Raw genomic sequence first — 19029 nt, forward strand, 5'->3', positions numbered from 1 at the left:
CTGCGACTGGTTCCCGTGCCCGTAACCTGAGCTCTGTGATCCCTTCCAACAGGGATCATAGATTGCAGAGTAGAAATTAATGCCTCTTTAGCAGTAACCACAGAAAATCTGTTAGATACAGGAAATGGTGTAGAGCAGTTCCTATCATGTAATACCATCCTAGTACCTTACATCAGCAAAATGTCATACAATATTTAAAACTATCATTGAAAAAATAGGTATAGCTCGATTACACATTAAAAAGGCCCAATAATAGAAACCCCTGTACACTAACAAAGCAACACCCCCCCCAACCCATCTGTTGAATTAATCCATAGGTCATGCAGGCTCTTGATACTCAGAACACGGTCAGGATGTTTCCAAGATCTGAGTGCAGATTCTACCCCATTTGACTAAATTTTAGTCAGCTGGTGAAGAACTTTAAAAAGAGGCCACAGCCTAAAGCATGACTGACTGTTTTGTGGTGGATCAATCACTTCCTGAGATCAGCCACATATATGATAGCTGCTTGTTCCTTCCTTAGTACTGATAGAGAGGTAGAGGAAAATTTGCTGGATTAAATAGGTCTGTTTGCTTAATCTCAGGAATGTCTTTAGTCCCCAGTGAAGAGCATTAAAGGACAGTGGCCCAGAGGATTAACAAAAATTTCACTCCCATTATAAATCATTCAAGGGACAGTGAAGGGAAGTAATCCTAGTGCACAGGAAACCAAAACGCATTTTCATCGAAAAAGCAGCAAAAATTAGAACTATCCAAAGACCTGCCACTAATATGGTGTTAATAAGTCTTCCTAATTGTGGTCACACACGACAGTTACTCTGATTTGCTGAGAGGTTAAAAGTAACTAGGAACAATGAGTTGGTGGCGAAGTTATTTACATGAGCTTCCTAGCCAGCTCCAAAACCTTAGGATCAAAAAGTAGCAAGCTTGTTCATTTGTTTTTAAAAGAGCTTTTGTTTCAACCTGATCTTTTTTGCTGAATAACTTTGACTCAGGCAGAGTCAGGACCCAAGACCTTCTGGGGCTTTGCAAGGCACAGGCAGCCTTTTGCTGACTAGGTCCCCGGGGACCACTGAACATTGATTATATGGTAATCTAGGTTATTTTTGTTTAACACAGTTTTAAGTCTTTGCTCCGAAAGAAAAATTAAAGTTAAAATTGTATTTTGCGTCTGACGCTTTCAATGCCATTAATTTGTAAACAAACAAATTCTACTAAGTAAACATGCACCTCCCAGTTTTGCCCTCAGCTAAAACCATGAAGCCCCACTGTAGTCAGTGGTGTTGTGTGGATGTGGCTGAGGACAGAAACTGGTCTTAAGTCTGCTTTTCTGTGGTTGATACTATTCTAGTAATATGCAGTCACTTGAAAGGACAGGGATATCGACTTTCATCAGGCTTTTTTTGAAATACCTAATGTAAAAAAAAGAAGAAAATAAATGTACAGGTACATGTTAACTTTTCAAAACAGACAACCTATTCATTTAGTGGAATGAGTGGCCTCTCTCTTTTGATACAAGCTGAGATGGTCAAGTGAAGAATTTTTGAGCTAAATAATTTTGACAGTGTACAAAGCAGTTCACAAGAATTTTATTTCAGTAAAGATGCTGACCGATCCTACTGGTTGTTTTCATGGGTAAGACTTTGCAGTGTGGAAATCAGAATTAGATACAAATTACTGATATTATGATTTTCCACACTAAACTGTTTATGAAAATTTAATTATCTGGGCTGTCATACAGTTCTACAATGCTTGCTGAGTGTTGACTCTCTTCTATTCAATGTAAGTCTGACTATGACACTACACAGTACACTTATATTATGGCAAATTAAAAGATGAGTTAATACAGAACATGAGAACAAAATTCCCATATATTTTGAAATGCCCTGCAGGTTTCACATTCAAAATTTGTGCATCTAATTCTAAAAAAATATCATATGGAGTAACTCTTAAATTACATGGACCCATAGTAAATTTACTGATTTTTTTTACTCTAATATGAGCAAATATACCACATACTTGAACAAAGTTAAAATAGTTATATCTCTTTATAATAAATGTAATGTATAACTTGTGCTTTTGCACCAAATGTATAAATGCAGTATGCATTACACAACCAAGACTATCACCCAACATTAAGAATTAAATTAAAAAAATTAAGTACTTACCATACAAAATAAATAATAAATACATCTATTAGAGGAAGAACTCATTTAGGTCAAGTTCAATATATGCGAGGCCCAGCTAGAGCACTGTGGCAACATCAAAAGGGATTTGCGGGGCTTTTTGACCCTGGCACAAGCTTCCAAAGGGCAAAAGCTGGAAAGAGACTTTTGTTGAACCTAGCACGAGACCCAGAAATTCAATTCCCATTGAAGTCAATGGAAATATTGCCATCAGATTTCAACAGGACTTGGTTCAGGCCCTAAACGATTTAAAGCAAAATCTGTTGTGGCTATTCAGGCTTTTGTTACCACATTTTGTACCCTCACTGCCAATGAAATTTGCATTAAAAAGAAAAATGTGAAGCACAGCTACTTCTAGTAGGTTTATTAATGTTACATTGTAGCTTTTTAGATGAATCTTAGGAAGTTCTAATACAAGCAAGAAACCCACTTCAGCACCTTCTTTCCACAATGAAAGCAAGAGAAAATTGGGTACTTTTAAACAAAGAACTTTATAAAGTGCTTATGAAAATTACAAACAGTCAAAATTAATATGATTTAAATCAATGCTTATTTTACTGTTGAAGAACTAAGGAGAACACTTTAATGAACAAATCAATCTTTATGCCAAAATCGGAAGTGCCTTTCAAATCAGTAGTTTGGTCCAGTGCAGTTCTTAAAAAAAGAAAAAAATGTTTCCCACAAATAAATAAATCCAACATTCTTTAACCCTTTTAAAGTAACAGTACCCTAAAAAGCACCAAATTCTTTGCAACAACTGTGTTCTTTAAATAGGCCCACAAATCATACATTTAATTCCAGTTAAATGCAAAAAATAAACCCCAAAAAACCAAAAAACTTTCACTTAGTTACATATTCACATCAATTGCAGCACAAAAAATACGTATTGAAAAAATTAAAGAGAAAAAAATTAAAAATTTGCTTTCTAGCAATAACTAGTGCATTGAATTTTGATTTTTCTTCAGTGCAAACATAACACTACATCTTGATTCCACCTTCCAGATTCAGAAGTGTGAAGAATGCCCATATTGGTTAACCCCTTGTTGTGGCTGGTTACCTAAATAACAAAAATAAAGCAAAGTGTTTACGTGTGTTGTGTGTGCTGTACAAAATTATACATGAATAAATACCTATATTTCAAATCACCATAATAAGCAATAAACAAGGGTCAGAGCAATCCATTCAGAAAATGAGGACTTTTGAAGGCTGAACAGTTGCAAATTAAGGGCTGGATTTTGCACACCCACCACAAACAAAATTCCAGGGGAGTTTTGCCTGCCCCAGGATTCCAGCATGGGCCCTTAAGATGACCTTTCAAACAATAATTACGTGCAAGCAAATGAGATGACTAAAACAATAAAAGTTAAAAGCAACTATTTTGTAACACTTGTTTTCCTGGATAACCCACATTTCTTTGATGGTCTCATCAGTTTCTGCAGCATTTAACCTTTCATTAAAAAAAGGGAGGACTCCGCACCTGTATTTCCCTGATCCACATGTGGATCACACTTCCCCTCTCTGAAAGGGTGGCTCAGTGCTTCCAAGAAAGTATCCTATCCTTTTCCAACACCCTGCAAGTCGCCAGGATGAGTGTGGATACACTTAAGCCCCCTCCCATCATATGGAGATTTGAGAGAAAAGATAATATAGTCCCAGACCCTATTAACTTTGTGCTGTGCCTTCTGCATGGTGGGGATGTGCCTGCCTTTAAGCAGGCAAGGGTTGTCCTACAGCAGTTTGACTTCAGTGGAGTCATGGTCAATGGGGACACAACTAGTGGCTTTTGGACCATCAGGGAATCAGCAGAATTTGTGGATGAACAAACACTGGTACCACTCAACCCTATATTGGAGAAAAATCTTTGCAAGAAAAATCTCTTGGAAGCCTTATCCCCTTTTGTAATCCTTTCGTCCCTTCCTACATGAAGAAAAATTCCTAGTTCTTATCATCTGAAGGAAAATTTCCAAATGTAAACCAGTACAAAAGCGTTTCCTGAGTCTGTAGACAGACTGAAACACTATAGACTCAAAAGGTATGAACTGCTTTCAATTATTAATTACTATTGCTGGGGTGTTTCCTCTAAAACTTAATGTTGACAAGTGTAATGTTAGACTCGCTCGTCACTGAGGCCCCAGGATTGCAAATACTTATAGATGTGCTTAATTTTACTACTGTGAGTAGCCATATTGATTTCAATATGACTCCTCATGATAATAAAGTAAAGTATGTTAGTATTTCCAGGATTGGGGCCTATTTGATAGATTCTAAGGCCAGAAGGGACCATTGTGATCCTTTAGTCTGACCTGTATCACACAGGCCATAGAACTTCCCCAAAATAATTCTAGAGCATATCTTTTAGAAAAACATCCAGTCTTGATTTAAAAATTGTCAGTGATTGAGAATCTACCATAACTGTTGGTAAATTATTCTCACTGTTAAAAAATTATGCCTTATTTCCAGTCTGAATTTGTCTAGCTTCAACTTCCAGCCATTTTATCATATTATACCTTTCTCTGCTAGACTGAAGAGCCCATTATTACATATTTTTTCCCCATATAGGTACTTGTAGTCTGTAATCAAATTACCCCATAACCTTCTCTTTGTCAAGATGAATAGATTGAGCGAGTTGAGTCTCTCTCTCTCTCTCTAAGGCATGTTTTCCAATCCTTCAATCATTTTTGGGCTCTCCTTTGAACCCTCTTTAATTTATCAACATCCTTCTTGAACTGGGAGCACCAGAACTGGACACAGTATTCTAGCAGCGGTCACACCAGTCCTAAATACAGAGGTCAAAAAACCACTCTCCTCCTACTCAAGATTCCCCTGTTCATGCATTCCAGAATCATTCTTTTGGCCACAATGTTGCACTGGGAGCCCATATTTGGATGATTATCACCCATGACCCCCAAATCTTTTTCAGAGTCACTGCTTCCCAGGATAAAGCTCCCCATCCTATTAGTATGGTCTACACTCTTTGTTCCCAGATGTATACATTTACATTTAGCCACATTAAAATGCATATTGTTTGCTTGCATCCAGTTTACTACATAGTCTGGATTGCTCTGAATCAGTGACCTATTCTCCTCTTCATTATTTATGACTCCCCCAGTTTTTGTGTCACCTGCATACTTCATCAGTGATAATTTTATATTTTCTTCCAGTTCACTGATAAAGATGTTAAATTGCGTAGAACCAAAAATCAATCCCTGTGGGACCCCACTGGAAAGAGACCTGCTTGATGACAATTCCCTGTTTAGAGTTACATCTGAAGGCCTATCAGTTATCCAGCTATTAATCCATTTAATGTGTGCTATGTTAACTTTATATTGCTCTATGTTTTTAATCAAAATGTCATCTGGTACCAAGTCAACTGCCTTACAGAAGTCTATTACATCAGCTCTATTACTTTTATTAACCAAATTTGTAATCTCAAAGAAAAAAAGATATCAAGTGAGCTTTCACTGAAAGGGTGGAATCCTGACCCCAGTGAATCCAATGCGAGCTTTGCAATTGACTTCAGTGGGGTAAGGATTTCACCCATGATTTTTTAAGTCAGGAACATCCAGCTAATGTAGGACTGCAGACTGGTAAGTATTGTACCACCTCTATTTCCCCCGTTTGAACCTTATGGATAAGGATTTGAGGGGAAAATAAATTCTATGGACCAACTATAAATTCACAGATTATGAAGTTAAATTGGCTATTACTAATAGACAATATTTATTCTTCTCTCTTCTTTTTTTTCCTGCAAGTAGTTTAGAGAAAAAATTTCCAGCACTCAACAGGTGGGAGCTTCTCCCAACCATAGCAGTTCCACAGCATTGATATCTTGAATATAAAGCAATCCTGGAATCGTAGTATTCTGCATAACATAAATAAGGCCATTCAAAGCAATATTACTTAATCACGCATACTTAATCTAGCAGGATGTTGATACTTGCAATTTGTTAGAAAAAATAATGGAATTGTCAAAATGCTTTTCTTAACTAGTAATGAAAAACAGTTCTCCTCTGGGACCCAAGTGAAAGTCCATTCTGCAGTCCTGACTTTAGGGGTGTTGTGATAATTGGGCTGATAAGTTTACCCTAACTGAAAAACGTGAGTACATGTTCATAAGCTGTCACAATAACCTATAACAACAAATGTTAATGGGAAAAGGTATAAAAGGAGACAAAGACTGATATACAAACAAAAGGGCCTTACTGATATAACTCGGTATGGGTTGAGATCATGTATAGTAAACAAATTAAGTGTGGAATCAGAAATCTTTGAACCAAAAATCGGTGTGTCAGAAAACAGACCTACTTGGTGACAAAATAATAATGGGATGGACTATTGTGGCCACCATTCCCTTTGTGGGTCCTTAAAGAAAGAGACTTTGGGAGAAAAACTGGCTACTGGAACAAGCTTCACCATCCTGACTGCCACCCCCACACCCTCTCCTGGGACCCCACACCTTCACTGTCCTGATCCTGGGAGAAGTCATGACCAGACCAGGGCAAAGAGAGGGACCCAAATGACACTGCCACTCTACCAGTTCCAGTCAAATCCCATACCACCACTTGGGATAAAATGGGATCAGATGTTAAACACAATAGCAGCAGCTCCAGCCCATCGCAACTAACTTCTTCTCTTTTCCGCAAAAGGACAGCTATTACTAACTTTATCATCATCTAAAAGACCGTCAACAAGGGGGTTTTCCCTTCTAAAAATTCTCTCCAGCTAAAGGGAAAGGGAACAAGGGATGTTGTTAAAGCAAAGGCCTAATTTAATACTTCACATTTCAAATGCTTTAACTGTTTTTTTCCTTCTTTCCTTTATGTTTAATAAAAGATTAGAAGGATTTTTAATAGTGGGTGTCATGTGCTAAGCAGGGTGAGGTCTCTGTATACCAAACCCTGGATCTTGGTTAACACTGTTTAATGTTAGACAGTGACTGAGTTATAGTTAACACCTTAGGTCCATACATTCCATTTAAATTAATACAACAGGAGAATACATTTATCTGCCGCATTGGCTACTCCATTAACAAATAGGTTGACACCTAGCTTACTACAGTCAGATCAAAACTTCTATGAAAAGCCTGCCAATGAATAAAGATTTGTTTATGTTTTGAACACTTTTTAAAGATGAAAATAGTGACATTGTATTTTAAATTTTTAATCAATCCATCAAGTTAGTATTCTGACCAAAAAATCACAAGCTTACTTCGAAAAATGTAGGGCCTGATCTGGTCTGAGCAACCTCTGCTCTGGCTGGAATTCCACAGGAGACATGAGTGCTCAGAATCTATCCAGATCAGGTCTTTGAATAGTAATTTATTTGCATATCTTTTTCCAACTAGAGACTCTATCCTCAGTTCTCATAGGGACTGGTCCTCCTGAAATAATGCTTCTGTTTAAAAAATAGATGAATAAAGATCTCTAGGCATGGAATATGGGTAATTCACTGGCACTGTACAACACTGGAAATTTGAATGCTCCAATTCCTGGTAATCATAGCAGGCCGCATACTCACTATTTTATATCTTACATTTACAACCTGTCCTGGAGAATTAAGCTTTTTTTAAAAAATGATTGCAGTAAATTGTAATATTTTTATCTAGCAACACAAGAATCGCCATACTGGATCAGACCGGGGGCATACAGTCTGATATCTTGTCTCTGACACTACTGAAGAGGAAGGTGCAAGACATCCCTAATGGAATAACCTGCCCATGAGGGATGTTTTTTCTAACCCCCATCACTCTCTCATTGGTTTACACCCTGAACCATAAGGGGGCATTACATTCCATATACATTTTTTAATCCTATGTAATGTAAATGGGGATGCTTTCACTAGACATACAACTCTCATACCCTTTCAGAACACTGCTCACCTCAATAATGTTATGTGTCAATAAATTCCAGAGGCGGTCAATGTGCTGTGTAAAGTGGTAGTTCCTTTTATCGGTTTTTAATTTGTTGCCTTTCAATTTCACTGGCTGTAACCTTGTTCTTGGAGAGATGCACCCAATTTATCTTCTAAATACTATGATATGTTACATAACTTTCTTATTCATCTCCACTCTAAACTAAAATCTTAACCTTTTCAGTCTCTTGAAAGGAAGTCTCTACACTAATGGTGGTTGAAATTTTAATTTTCAAACGAAAACGAATGTTTTTTGTTTTGTTCAAAAAGCAGTTTTTTTCAGTGAAAAAACTCAAAACATTTTTTTCTAAAACATTTTGTTTTGAGAAATCTCAATTCAGTTAGAAGAATTTCATTTTTTATTTCCCACCTCACTTTTTTTTTTGCCATTTTTTCCAGAGAGGGGGGAAAAGAGGGATGTGGAATTCAAAATGTTAGGTTTTTTTTCTTTTCCACTTTCCTCAAAACTTTTCCAGTGGGGAAAAAAGGGTAAAAAAAAATGTGCTGGGGGAAATAAAAAACCCAAATTCAAAATATTTTTTCTCTAAATGTGCTGAACTTTCCAGAAAGAAAAAACCGGAAAAAGGAAAAGGAAACAGAGTGGAAATTTTCCCACTATTTCAAATCAAACAAAAACAATAAAAATATTTGTTTTCATTTTTTTTAAATGTACCATTAAGAAATTTTTCCAAAAAATGAAAAATTTCGTAAAAAACTGGCCTTGATTGCACACACTTATAATTGTTTTGAATAATAAAATAAATTTGTCAATACAATGTTTGAAACGTGAGCAAGAAATAGCTGGAGAAAAACAAGGAAAAAATTCAATGCAATTATGTTCCTGATTTATCCCCACAATTGAAAATAGGACATGAAAGGAGAAAATAACATTGACTGAACTCAGGATGACAAACATCCAGGCCCCAATCCTGAAAATGACTTGGTGCTTCTGTTCAGACCTATGGGAACCAATGGATGCACTGGTACTGAGTCACATCCAGAATCTGATCTTCAGTGTTTGCCATTACATCATTTTCAGAACTGTCCTTTTACTAGAGACCAGAACTGAAGGTGTCAATAGGATGATGTACTTACTTTTCATGTTTCTTGTTTGAAATATGCAAAGGAAACTGCAGAAAAATAGATGCCTCTTATAGATAGGCATACTTACTAGAGAGCTGTTTTTGGAGTTGTCTGACTAAAGCAGCTGTCTGCTGTTGCTGCTGTGTCTGCTGCAAACCTTGTCTTGGAAACTGCAACAGGAAGATGAAAAATGCTCATACAATTCAGAATGACACATCAATGTCTTATCAAAGGAGTATGGTCTATGCCTCTCTCAAAACACACAAAGGGAAAGCGAAGGTTTATATTATATCTATATATTAAAAAACAACTAGCATGCTGAATTTAACATATAACAGTATATATAGGTATTAATGAACTGGGGAAACAGGAAATCCTTCCTGGACTATCTGGCTCACCAATCCCTGGCTTGAGTAGTAAGCAGTTAGTAATAAACAGCAGGACTAAATATGTATAATACCGTGAAAAGACCTCCCAAACAGCTATCACAATGGCGCTCAAGGGAACTGCACCTCTTGTGTTGTTATTGAAGACAATGGAGGAGGAGGAGGAGGAGGAGAATTGGCCAGGTCCTCTTCCAGACTCTCTTCCCTTCCTCCTCCATCATCTCTCTTTAATTTCCAGTTTGTCTCCAAATCTCTGGTGTCTCACTGCTGTCACTAGTATGTTTACACTGCAGCTGGGAGCTTACTTCCCAGCACGGGTAGACAGACACTCCAGTTTGCTTGAGCTAGTGCACTCAAAATAGCAGTGTAGCCAAGGGCAGCTTCCTGAATACAAATCCACCAGAAACCTTGGAACATACTCAAGCAGCTAGCCCAAGCTGCCACTCCTGCTACCCCCAGCTACACTGCCTTTTTTTTTTAAAACATGCTAGCTTAAGCAGAGCTAGCACTTGTCTATCTGCCCAAGCTGGGAAGCATACACCCAGCTGCAGTGTAGATGCTAGGAAGCACTGCAAACCCAATAATAGAGATTTTGGGCATGTACAGAAAATAGCAGATGAGGAGACAGAAGATTCTATGTAACAAAACAAAATGCGCCAGTGAAGTTCTGGAGCTTGTGCTGACCCTGCTGTCACCGAGACTATTGTTCCTTGGAGAGAGAGAGAGATAATTTTGGAGCATTTATACATATATGTCTTTCACATTCTGGAAGTCAAAACTGCTCAGACTCTCCTATCACACCCTAGGGAGAAGCAGATGTTTCTTTTCAGTTTCCCTAAGTGTTAACTGTAAAAAGAAAAGAAAACCTTCTCACTTCCTGAAAATCCCATATGCAATTGGCAACAAAAGCAAAAGCAACTAGAAAGAGACATTTCTGGAGATCAATGATGTCAGAACATGACAAAATTGTTGGTAATAAATAGTGAATACAGATGGAACAAAGTGTTAACGTTTATACAATAAATTATGTGCTTTCCTCAGTCTCTGGAATCTTCTAAATTTCCTATTGGGTTATAAGATATCACACATGCATCCAGGCAGACACAAGGCATAGATTCAGTCTTCTACAAACAGACCATCCATCTTTCCTACCTTTGCAGCAGATAGCATTCATCCAGGAAAGTACTTTAAAGTGATTTGATCATCTGCCCTGTCCAAAGCTGATAAAAAGGTCTGTTGGTTTTGACTGTATCATTTGTAAATACCAATTATGTTTTGACCAAAAACTTCTGGTACTGGTGGGGGGAGGGGGAATGATGTTTTTTCCACCATGACACTACTCCAAATGAAATTAAAGATAAGCACAAAATGGCCTGATCCTCCAGGGTTCTGCACACAACTTGCTAGGTGGTGCTTGTGTCCTCAACTCCCTTTGACTTCAGTGGGAACTGAGGATGCCCAGCACCTTTCAGGATCAGACCAACTCTGCCCATATGAAACAAGATAACAGTGATGAGCATGATTCTGATCTTGCTTATGCGGAGGAGAATCAGGTGCAAATTCTTTCAAGTAAATGGAATTACACCAATAGAAAACTGGTGGGAAATAAATCTTAAGGGCTAAATTCTGCTCTCAGTTACTCTGGGGTTAGACCAATGTTCTTCCATTGACTTAAGTGACGTTACTCTGTATCTATACTGACACAAGATCAGAATTTGGCCCTAAATTAGCCTCTCCATCAACATGCATTGCTTCCCAGCCCTTCTACACAGGAGTCTGGGTTTCAGATTAACACACACAGCAGGACCAGCACCACTTTATTTTCCAAGCTTCTGGCTGCAGTTCTAAAGAAAACTGTTCTCTGTTAAGAGCTTTTATCTGTAGGTAGCTGATCATATATATATATATATATATATATATATATATATATATATATATATATATATATATATATATATATATATATATATATATATATCTTTTAAAATCAAGCTGCTGAATTAGAACAACAACAACATGTGCTCCCAACTCCAGATGTTCCTTATGCAACTCATAGCAACTTGAGAAGGTAAATTACAGAATGGGAGAAACTGAGTAAATACGGATCATGGTGTGGTTTTGTCACCACTGACATTTTACTTCAAAAGGTTATTATTCTGAATAGTTTCAATTGGTAAAACCTGAGTTTTATTCTTACATGGTAAAATAAGAGGTTACAATGGTTTATGTATTTTAATGAGTTACCATTACACTGATGTTTGCATTATGCCAAACCTCTCTTTAAAAGTGATACTTTCCTTTCAGTTTTCCAAAGACTAAGGACCCATTCCTGTAACCCCTTAATCACACAAGGAGATCTTGGAAATGGCTGTATTATTGGGCCCTAAATGAACAAAACAAGCCATGAATATTCACTGTATATTTGGAAAGAGTTTTTCTATCTTAATTCTGTAGTTATGGCATTATCTCAAAGCTTCATTATAAATGGCTATGTCTCAGACATAAGAGCAAGGAAAAAGCTAGGAAAACTGGCAGAAAAAAGAATAATTTATAAATCACATTAAAATTCAGTTATCACTGGGTATAATATACAGTATAACAGGCTCAGGCTATCTGTAAAGTCCCTGGATTAAACTCTGCTCTCAATTATAGTGCTGTAAATCCAGAGAATGTCCACTGAATTATACCAGTGTAACTGAGACCAGAATTTGGGTAATTGCTCTTTAAGGCTCAATCCTACAAAGCGCTGAGCACTTTGTCACTGATCTTACACAGCACTTAAGCACATCTGTTAAGTGCTATGCATGTGCTTACCTTTAAGCATGTCCTTAAGTGCAGTGTAGGAGCAGGGAAAGAATCATCATCTTATTGTAGGATTAAGACCTAAAAGTCATTGAGGAGACAGAACAGCAAGGGCCAAAATAAACCTTAAAATATACATTTATTTCAGGAGATAAAAATATCTTCATGCAGGTTGAGGTGTTTTAAAACAAAAAGGTAACTGCCCAAATTCTAGTAACAAAACATGTCACAGGATTTTTCCCTGTATTTGCAAGTATCCTTGATATTTAATTTAGCACATCAGCCATCACTGTTAGCCTTCAAAAGTTACTATAATGAAAGTACATTAAGCAGACCATCAGTAGGATTTCCCAATATTGAAGTAATTTCCCAGGAGGATGGTGGTTTTTTAAAAACGTTTCTCAAATGCAAAGAAGTGACATATGGTAAAGATGTACTCTATCAGCCCTGATATAGCCCCACCAGCCAATATAGGATTGTTTCTTTACATTAAATTAGATTGACATAGTCTAGAAAGTTTTAGATGCCCAAAGCAATGAGGCTTCAAAAGCTTTCTATAGTCTAATCAGGTAAGGTGGGTGAGAATATCTTTTACGGGACCAACTTCTGTCTTTCAAGCTACACAGCTGTCTCTTTCATCAATAGAAGTTGATCCAGTAAAAAATATTACCTCACCCCCTTGTGTCTCTAATATCCTGGGATCCACACAGCTATACCACCACTGCAATTCCATAGTCTAATATATTTTACTTTCAGAAAGTCTTTGCTCAAGCAGCACACGGTAGATCAGACACAGACAATACAGCTTGAACAGATCATTAGGTGACAGTCCAATCTTCACTTGGGTTTTGTCTACACTGCCAATTGAACAACAAAACTTTTGTTGTTCACAGGTGCTTTAAAAAGTCCCTCCTCTTCCCCTCCAAGACAAAAGTTTTGCCGTGGCAAGTGGCAGTGTAAAAGCTCGTTGCCGGCAGGAACCCTCTCCTGTCAACAACGCGAACCCCGCTTGTAGGGGGTGGAAGTATTTTGTCGGCAAAAGTGCCGATAAACAGCATTTACGCTACCTGACTTTTAGCGACACAGCTGCAAAAAATTTTAAAAGGGTCCTTTCAGTGATTAGACTGAGCCTCTGGGAACCAGTATGGTCCTTCTGAATAAGCTAGGAAGTTTCTCTTCACTTCAGGTCTGAGTTTGATTCAGAAGCCTCCTGGGCTCACAGGAGACAAAAGAGGCTCTCTCCTCCTTTTCAGAAGCACCTTTCAGCCACTCTGAAAAACTCTCAGGGCACAAAAGATCATTTTAATTGTTTAAAAATCTATTTTATGTAGAGCATTGTGTTGTGCTTATTGCAGGTAAAAGACAGCTGGGAGGTGTATTTCAGGGTCAAGAAAATACAAAGAAGATCCAGTGCTTTGAAGGCCGTGGCAGGCGATACTAGGCTGCCCTCAGCCATGGTTCCAAACCAGTGTTAACTCTGACTTATTTCAGGCATCTTGAAATTGGGGCAAGGAGCAATTTCCACCCTTGCCTTCTCTCAGCTCCAACCCCAGCTCTCTCCCTGAGATTTGCTAGTATGTTAATTCCTCCTTGATAGGCTAGTCCTGCTGTGTTGCACCTCCTGAAGTGATTCTGCCTCTAAGGGTGTGTCTACACAGCTGATTTTGGCTGTGTAGTGGCGGCTCCAGTGCTGGGAGAAAGCTCTCCCGGAGCTGTAATAAACCACCTTCGCAAGAGGAATAGCTCCCAGCACCGGGAGCGCAGCTACCAACACTGTAGCACTATCTACACCGCCACTTTACAGCACTGAAACTTGCATTGTTTGGGGGGGAGGGGGTGTTTTTTCACACCCCTGAGCGAAGAAAGTTTCAGGGCTGTAAGTAGCAGTGTAGACAAGACCTTAGATGATTAATACTTTCTCTGCCAAACTCAAAGGCCCTGGTCACAGCTTGTTTAGCTGTACGGTACATGTCACAATCACTATTACTTTATGAGCTCAAAGACATGGGTCACATCAAAGATCATATTGTAAATCTAATGAAAAGTACTTTTTGCATGTTCTGGTACAATCTTCAGCTCCTAACTACAGTTTCAGGAGAAGCTGACACAGACATACACAATCCACAAGTTACACCTATGGTAATAAACCAGCTACCTAAGAAAAGGGCTAGACATCCAACTTAAACACAATGCAATTTGGGTAACTTGGTTCCCCAGAATACACAAACTCTAGTTCAAAAACTCAGGGTGCACAATTTAGCACTAAGGGCTGATATTTTCTTTCAACTTGCTCATTTAAGTTGGGAACCTGTTTCTAACCTGGCTCTTTTTGTAGGGATCACATTTTGGCGTGGCTTACTCTTTAAATTGAGTTCCTTTAGTTAGCTACTTTTAAAGACATATAACCAAGGATAGAAATTCCAATGTAAATTCCAGTGTAAATTCAAAATTCCAGTGTAAATACATGAATGTAGTACATGGTAAAACGACGTGTTTGCAGAAAATTACTCGATGGTTTGGGAGGAGACCAGGTCATTCAAATGTTTTTACCAAGATACTTTCATACTTTAGATGTAATGAAAGGTTCCAGTGTTATAGACTAACAAAGAAATATTCTGAAAGTTACTATGATTATATGGTACTCTCCATGCAACTGCAGTACATGACCAATCAGTAAAATGCATCTCTACAGAGTTACTATATGCTCAAGTCCTAACCAAAAAAAAGAAGTGCTAGAACACACTTCCGGCACTATGCCATTACTCGGTTCTGGATCCCCACAAAAACACCAGAACAGCATTCCAGAGTGTTCGGCCACAGATCCTTTTTTATACACATTGAAATGTCAGATAACAGGCAGCTACATCTTAGTTACAAAAGTACAAGAGAGTGACTATATTTTAACCATTTGGCACACATTATCAGTATATCAAGACAACTACTTCTTCAGGTTTTAAACCCATTTATCTGTATTAGAGTCATATTTAGGCATTAAGCTACAAACTGCAGTTTTTGATTAAATATGATAGTGGAATTTTCACTGTTTAAAATTGGACACCAGAAGAGCCCATAAAAATCAAGTAAATATAATACAAATATATTTAAATTGTCAAAGGAAAATATAAAGCGCCTTAGAATTCCAATTGGATTCTATTGTTCATATGAGAGTGCACACAGTTTCACAACTGGCCTCAATCATATTATCCTGCTTTCACATAAAAGTTTTAAAACAAAAATCTGTATAAAAATGTAAGGCTAAAACCATTAGCAATGCTGCAAAAAATTTCCTGTAAAGTTGAGTTCTGCCTAGCAAGTGAAGATAGTTCTTTATTACTCAATAACATGAGGAAATTTATAAAATACATAGTATATACCGAATATATGGTCAACATATGCTGCTGCAGTAAAAGTTAAGTTCAAATATCTCATTCCTTCTAGGCTAATACATTATCGGTTTACACCTTAGAATGGAGAGATTCCCAGGTTTCCAATATTACACCAGCCCTTGCTGTTATACCAGACCTTGAAATAGTGGCATTTTAATGTCTAGAATCCAAATAAGAATTTGAGAGGTTTTTAAAATGTATTGGTTATATTGCTCTCTCTGCCTCCAAGTCTGCATAACAGGATTCATGGCCTTTCAGCAACCTGGTTTTACAGGGGGAACAAAATAAAAGTAAGACAGAGGGAGTTCCAATCACATTTTTAAAAAATTCTCAAACAGTTCCAGAAACAGAGTTTCTGTTAAGTGTGTGGCATATACAGAATCTAAGATAGTTTGGTGCAATATATAGGATTTATCAGCATGGGTAAGGTATAATCACTGCATGTGAGCAATATGGTCATCCCAAACCCAGGCTGATCATCATCATCACACACACACTCAAATAATATATTCAGAGCCTATGAACTCATTAATTTAAAATAATTAAATGAATTTAGTGCTCATGAAAGTTTCCAGACTGACAGAAGTAGGCATCTGTTAATTATCTATTCAACAGTTTTGACGTGAGTAAGAGCAGTTCCAACTTTCCCAGTATAACTGAACACTGACATCTATGGGTAACTGGGTAGTTCATGGTACACCAGTCCCAGAACTAGTGTTTCTAAAAGACAAACTAAAATGCTGCGTTTTAGGTAGACCAGGTGGGGCAAAGGATTAATACACCAGCCTTTTGCTTCATGACACGTGTTCAAATCTGGGCTTTACATTAAAAAAAAAAAAGATAGTCATTGGGTAACCTGTCTTAGCCATATCATCAAACCCATCCCACCATTTGGCAAGACTGTCAGAGAGGACCCTGGATGAAACTACAGGGTCGTGCACATCAGCACTGACGTGCAAAGGCAGAGCCGTCTGAGTAAGCTTATACAGCACTTACTGGCACTGTTCCTAGATTGCTTTACTTCCAGGAGTAACAACATCTACCCCATAAGCACCGTCCTATGCACACAAAAACGTCTGGTTTTAATACGTCTGCTTACCAAAGGCTGCTGTGGTTGCACTGCTTGGAGACCAAGTGCCTGCTGCTGACCCTGCTGTTGCTGCTGCTGCAACTGAAAAAACATTGCCATGGTAACAACAATAATATGTATACATGTATTATATTATATAAATGATTAATAGCAATAGCAGCAGCAGCAGCCGCCTTTTGATTTGAGAAGGCATAGCAGCCTCTCGCTGTTCCAGGGATACAGATCATGGAATTTGCCTTTTCATTACTTATCTTTCTAAGCTATGATTCTAGTGTTGGTTGAGGAAGGCGTGTTCCTCACTATAATATTTAGGAGCTGGACCCTGCTATTCTCTCCATTTGCACAGTGTCGGCCATATCATGGATGATGAACAACAAATATTTACAATACAGTGTTCATAATATCTATTGTCGAAACATCACTGCAGAAACAGATGTAAAAGGCTGTTTGGTATATTCAGCTGTTAACTATATGCTCACACAAGTTTCTTGATAATATTTTTAAAAATGAGCTATTGGCATTAGAGTTAAAGCATGAAAATAATTATACCGTCACCAAAAACACAAAGTATTTTTAATGTGTGTTGCTTTTACCTCTATGTCAACCCCAGGGTGAAGTTTTGGTTTTTAAATGCCAAACTGAGATTTAACTACCAAATTGGGGTACATCATCAAATCAGAATAATCAAAAATATTATAGACATGGGCTGTTTCCACCCAACTTTAATTCTGGCATATACATATTCTTATTGTCAATTAATACTGTAATAACCTAAAACTATAAATTGCGATTGTCACAGCTCAATAGCCTGAGGCACAGAGGAGGTTACTGGAGAGGAACTAAGGCTCATCACAAATCTTTTGACAAATTATTTTTTGCTGAAAAATGCTGATTCACTGGGAAGGTTTCTCAGGTCCAGGATGATATTTTTGTTCAAAACGAGAGAGAGAGAGACAGATTGAGACTGACCCCAGAATAGCCAATAGCCCAGCGGTTAGGGCCCTAACCACCAGGCTATTGACTATTCTGGGATGGGTCTCTCTCAATCTCTCCTGTTGGAGCTCTTCCATTTTGTATAAATAATTAAATAGTCACTGGACTAGAGGGAGGGAGAGCGAGAGAGACTGACTGACTGACTCCACAGCATGGCAGCTAAGGTACTCACCTGTGACACGGGAGATCCAGGTTAAAAGCACTACCTGATTCAGCGAATAAGGCCCCACATATGCTTTTCATTAACACAACCATGTGTCCCACCTGAAGGAGTCGCTGTTGTCGAATTTGCTGTTGTCTCTGTCTCATCTGTTCCTGAGGCAGCTGTACTGAGTTAAGGTTTGGGTGAGGAGCTGTGGTTGGTACAGTATCAAGTCCCCCTCCGACCAAGGAACTCTGTTGCAAAGGCTGATGAGTCAGTCTGAATGAGAAGAATCTATTTCAGGGTAACTATTTAATTTACAGACAAAGATCAAGTAAGTGTGAGTGTTCAACTCCCTGGATTAAAATTTGTTCTTTGTATATTTGAAACGCAAATTTTACAGGACGATTGTATTTTCAAGCAAGAATATTTAGGAAAAAAGTATTTAATGGAAACATCTACAGTGCTATTATCTAATAATTGAACTGGATAGTAATATGTGGTTGAAATCAATATCTGTACATTAATTAAACTAAAGAGACGAAATCCAGCTACTGTTCGAATGAGCAGCCAGCTTCTACACTGCATGTAACATTTATTGTAGAACTAGGAAGCAGGCATTCTGCACCAGCCTTACGATTTAGTTCTAGACAAAAACCATGTTAAGATGAACTTGAGGCTGAGAATATCAGTATTTTCTAATAAAAACATTGCAAGGATGATGTAATTATCCCCAAAACAAGCATTATAAACCCAGGACATTCAGAGTTAAGCTTCAACTTCAAAGAAATCCAAACCTGTTAAAGCATGGAAATGCACAGTGAGCAAACCGAAACAACCTTATCTCTGCCCTCTAGCAACACTATGCATTAAATGTACAATTTGATTAATACACATTCATGTCTGTAGTCCTAGATTAAACTGATTTTTGAACACACTAAATATTTTTTAATTTCCCCCCATTATAATACGATGCTGTACTTAAATTGGAAGTGATTTAGGCTCATTTTGACATTTGGGCTCAAAAGGGGCGTTTTAGTGTGGGGATGGT

The 19029-nt window shown here is 37.8% G+C and overlaps 1 protein-coding gene across 1 annotated transcript in view; it reads right to left on the reverse strand.

Moving 5' to 3' along the window:
- Nucleotides 1–2412: 2412 nt before the first annotated feature.
- Nucleotides 2413–19029, reverse strand: part of MED12L (mediator complex subunit 12L) — a 328770-nt gene continuing 312153 nt past the window's right edge. The window contains exons 42-45 of the mRNA XM_074963764.1: nt 18101–18257; nt 16853–16924; nt 9268–9349; nt 2413–3243 (exon numbers count right to left, since the gene is read on the reverse strand). Coding sequence (XP_074819865.1) covers nt 3191–3243; nt 9268–9349; nt 16853–16924; nt 18101–18257 — 364 coding nt within the window. The 3' untranslated portion in view covers nt 2413–3190. The remainder of the gene's footprint in view (nt 3244–9267; nt 9350–16852; nt 16925–18100; nt 18258–19029) is intronic.

The sequence above is a fragment of the Natator depressus genome, chromosome 9 (assembly GCF_965152275.1).
Source record: "Natator depressus isolate rNatDep1 chromosome 9, rNatDep2.hap1, whole genome shotgun sequence".
Classification (NCBI taxonomy): Eukaryota; Metazoa; Chordata; order Testudines; family Cheloniidae; genus Natator; species Natator depressus.